General features: G+C 67.3%; 1 protein-coding gene across 1 annotated transcript in view; it reads right to left on the reverse strand.

The window, feature by feature from the left end:
• The window catches only part of LOC146585576 (retinal guanylyl cyclase 1-like), a 20,379-nt gene extending 18,672 nt beyond the window's left edge, over positions 1–1,707 (reverse strand). The window contains exon 1 of the mRNA XM_085322675.1: positions 141–1,707. Within this exon, the coding sequence (XP_085178801.1) occupies positions 141–1,707 (1,567 nt within the window). The remainder of the gene's footprint in view (positions 1–140) is intronic.
• Positions 1,708–1,799: the final 92 nt, after the last annotated feature.

The raw sequence follows: 1,799 nt of genomic DNA on the forward strand, positions 1-1,799 counted from the left end.
CTCCCAACCACCTCCATCTCCCTCCATCCTGCCTCCTTCCATCCATGCTCACCTCCTCCATCCATCCCTCCTTCCTCCATCCCATCCTCCTCCTCCCGCCCTCCCTCCACCTCCCCGTCCTCCCCCCCCACCGCCCGCACCTCTGACGCCGTCGGCCCGCTGCACCCGCCGCAGGGCGTCGCGGGCCTCGTCCTCGTGGGGCCCGGCGGAGGTGACCACGGTGACGGGGAGCCCCCGGGCCCGGAGCCCGTCGGCCAGGCCCTGCCCCACCTCGCGCCAGAGGTCATGGTGGGCGGTGAGCACGGCCACGTGGGCCCAGCGGAAGAAGCGCAGGACGGCGTGCAGCAGCCCGGCGGGGGCCGGCAGCGGCGGTGCCAGGGTGGGCCACCCTTCGGGGGCCCCCAGGCACCCCCAGGACACCAAAGGTTTGTTCCAGGCGGCGGCCAGGAGCCCCGCGGCCCCGCAAGCCCCCGGGCTGAGGGGTCCCACCAGCCCCGTGGCGTAACGCTCGGCGCTGAGCAGCCCCGCCACGGCCTGGGGGGTGCCGCACGCCTCCGGCAGCACCACCGCGTCCCACCAGTAGCCTTCGTTGAGCGTCGGGTCCCGGTTGAGCCGGGCCACGGCCAAGCGGGAGGCCACRTCGGGCAGGGCCCGGGACAGGAGGGGGTCACAGCTCCAGGGACCCATCACCCCCACCTTGAAGGTGGCCCCTTGCGAAGGGGGTGGGAGGAGGAGGAGGAGCAGCAGCAGGAGGAGGTGGTGAGGCCACCGGGGGTGGTTGGAGAGGCGGAGGAGGAAGCCATGGGAGGTGCCACCACTGCGGGAGGCACCGGTGCAGGAAGTGCCATCGTCCTGGGAGATGCCATCATGGGAGAGGCCACCGCCGTGGGAGGTGCCACCATGGGAGGTGCTGCCATGGGAGGTGCTGCCATGGGAGATGCCACCATGGAAAGTGCTGTCACGGGAGGTGCCATCATGGCAGATGCCACCATGGGAGATGCCACCATTGTGGGACATGCCACTATCGTGCAAGATGCCGTCAGAGGAGATGCCATCGTGGGAGAAGCCACCACGGTAGATGCCATCATAGGAGATGCCATCACGGGAGATGACACCACCATGGGAGATGCCACCTTGGGAGATGTTGTCATGGCAGATGCCACCATGTGAGATGGCACTATGGGAAATATCATCATGGGAGATGCCATCACCATGGGAGATGCCACCACTGTGAGAGATGCTGTCACACGAGACGCCACCATGGGAGATGCCACCATGAGCAGGGTCTTCATGGGAGTTGCCACCATGCAAGATGCCACTATGGCAGGTGCTGTCACGGGAGATGCCACCACTGTGGGACATGCCACCGTGGGCCAAGTCACTGTGGGAGATACCACCAAGGGAAATGTCCCTGCGGGAGATGCTACTGCAGGAGATGTTCCCGTGGGAGATGTCACCAGGGGAGATGTCGCTGTGGAAGTTGTCACCGTGGGAGATGCCACTGTGGGCGATGATGTCACCGTGGGAGTTGCCACCGCACAAGAGGCCCTTGCGGGAGATGCCACCGTGGCAGAAGCCACCAGAGGCAAAGTCATCGTGGGGGATGTTACCAGGGGAGACACCACCATGGCAGGTGTCACCGTGGGAGCTGATGTCACCGCGGGTGATGATGTCACCGGGGGCGATGATGTCACCGTGGGGCCGCATGGTCCGGGCGGCCGGCGCCGAGGCCGGGCAGGGTCCTCGCGCCCTCAGGGGCCGTGGCCGGCGGGAGGGGACGGCGAAGCCACCATGGCGGG

The sequence above is a fragment of the Rhea americana genome, unplaced genomic scaffold (assembly GCF_003343005.1).
Source record: "Rhea americana isolate MKP2758 unplaced genomic scaffold, rheAme1 scaffold_799, whole genome shotgun sequence".
Lineage (NCBI taxonomy): Eukaryota > Metazoa > Chordata > Aves > Rheiformes > Rheidae > Rhea > Rhea americana.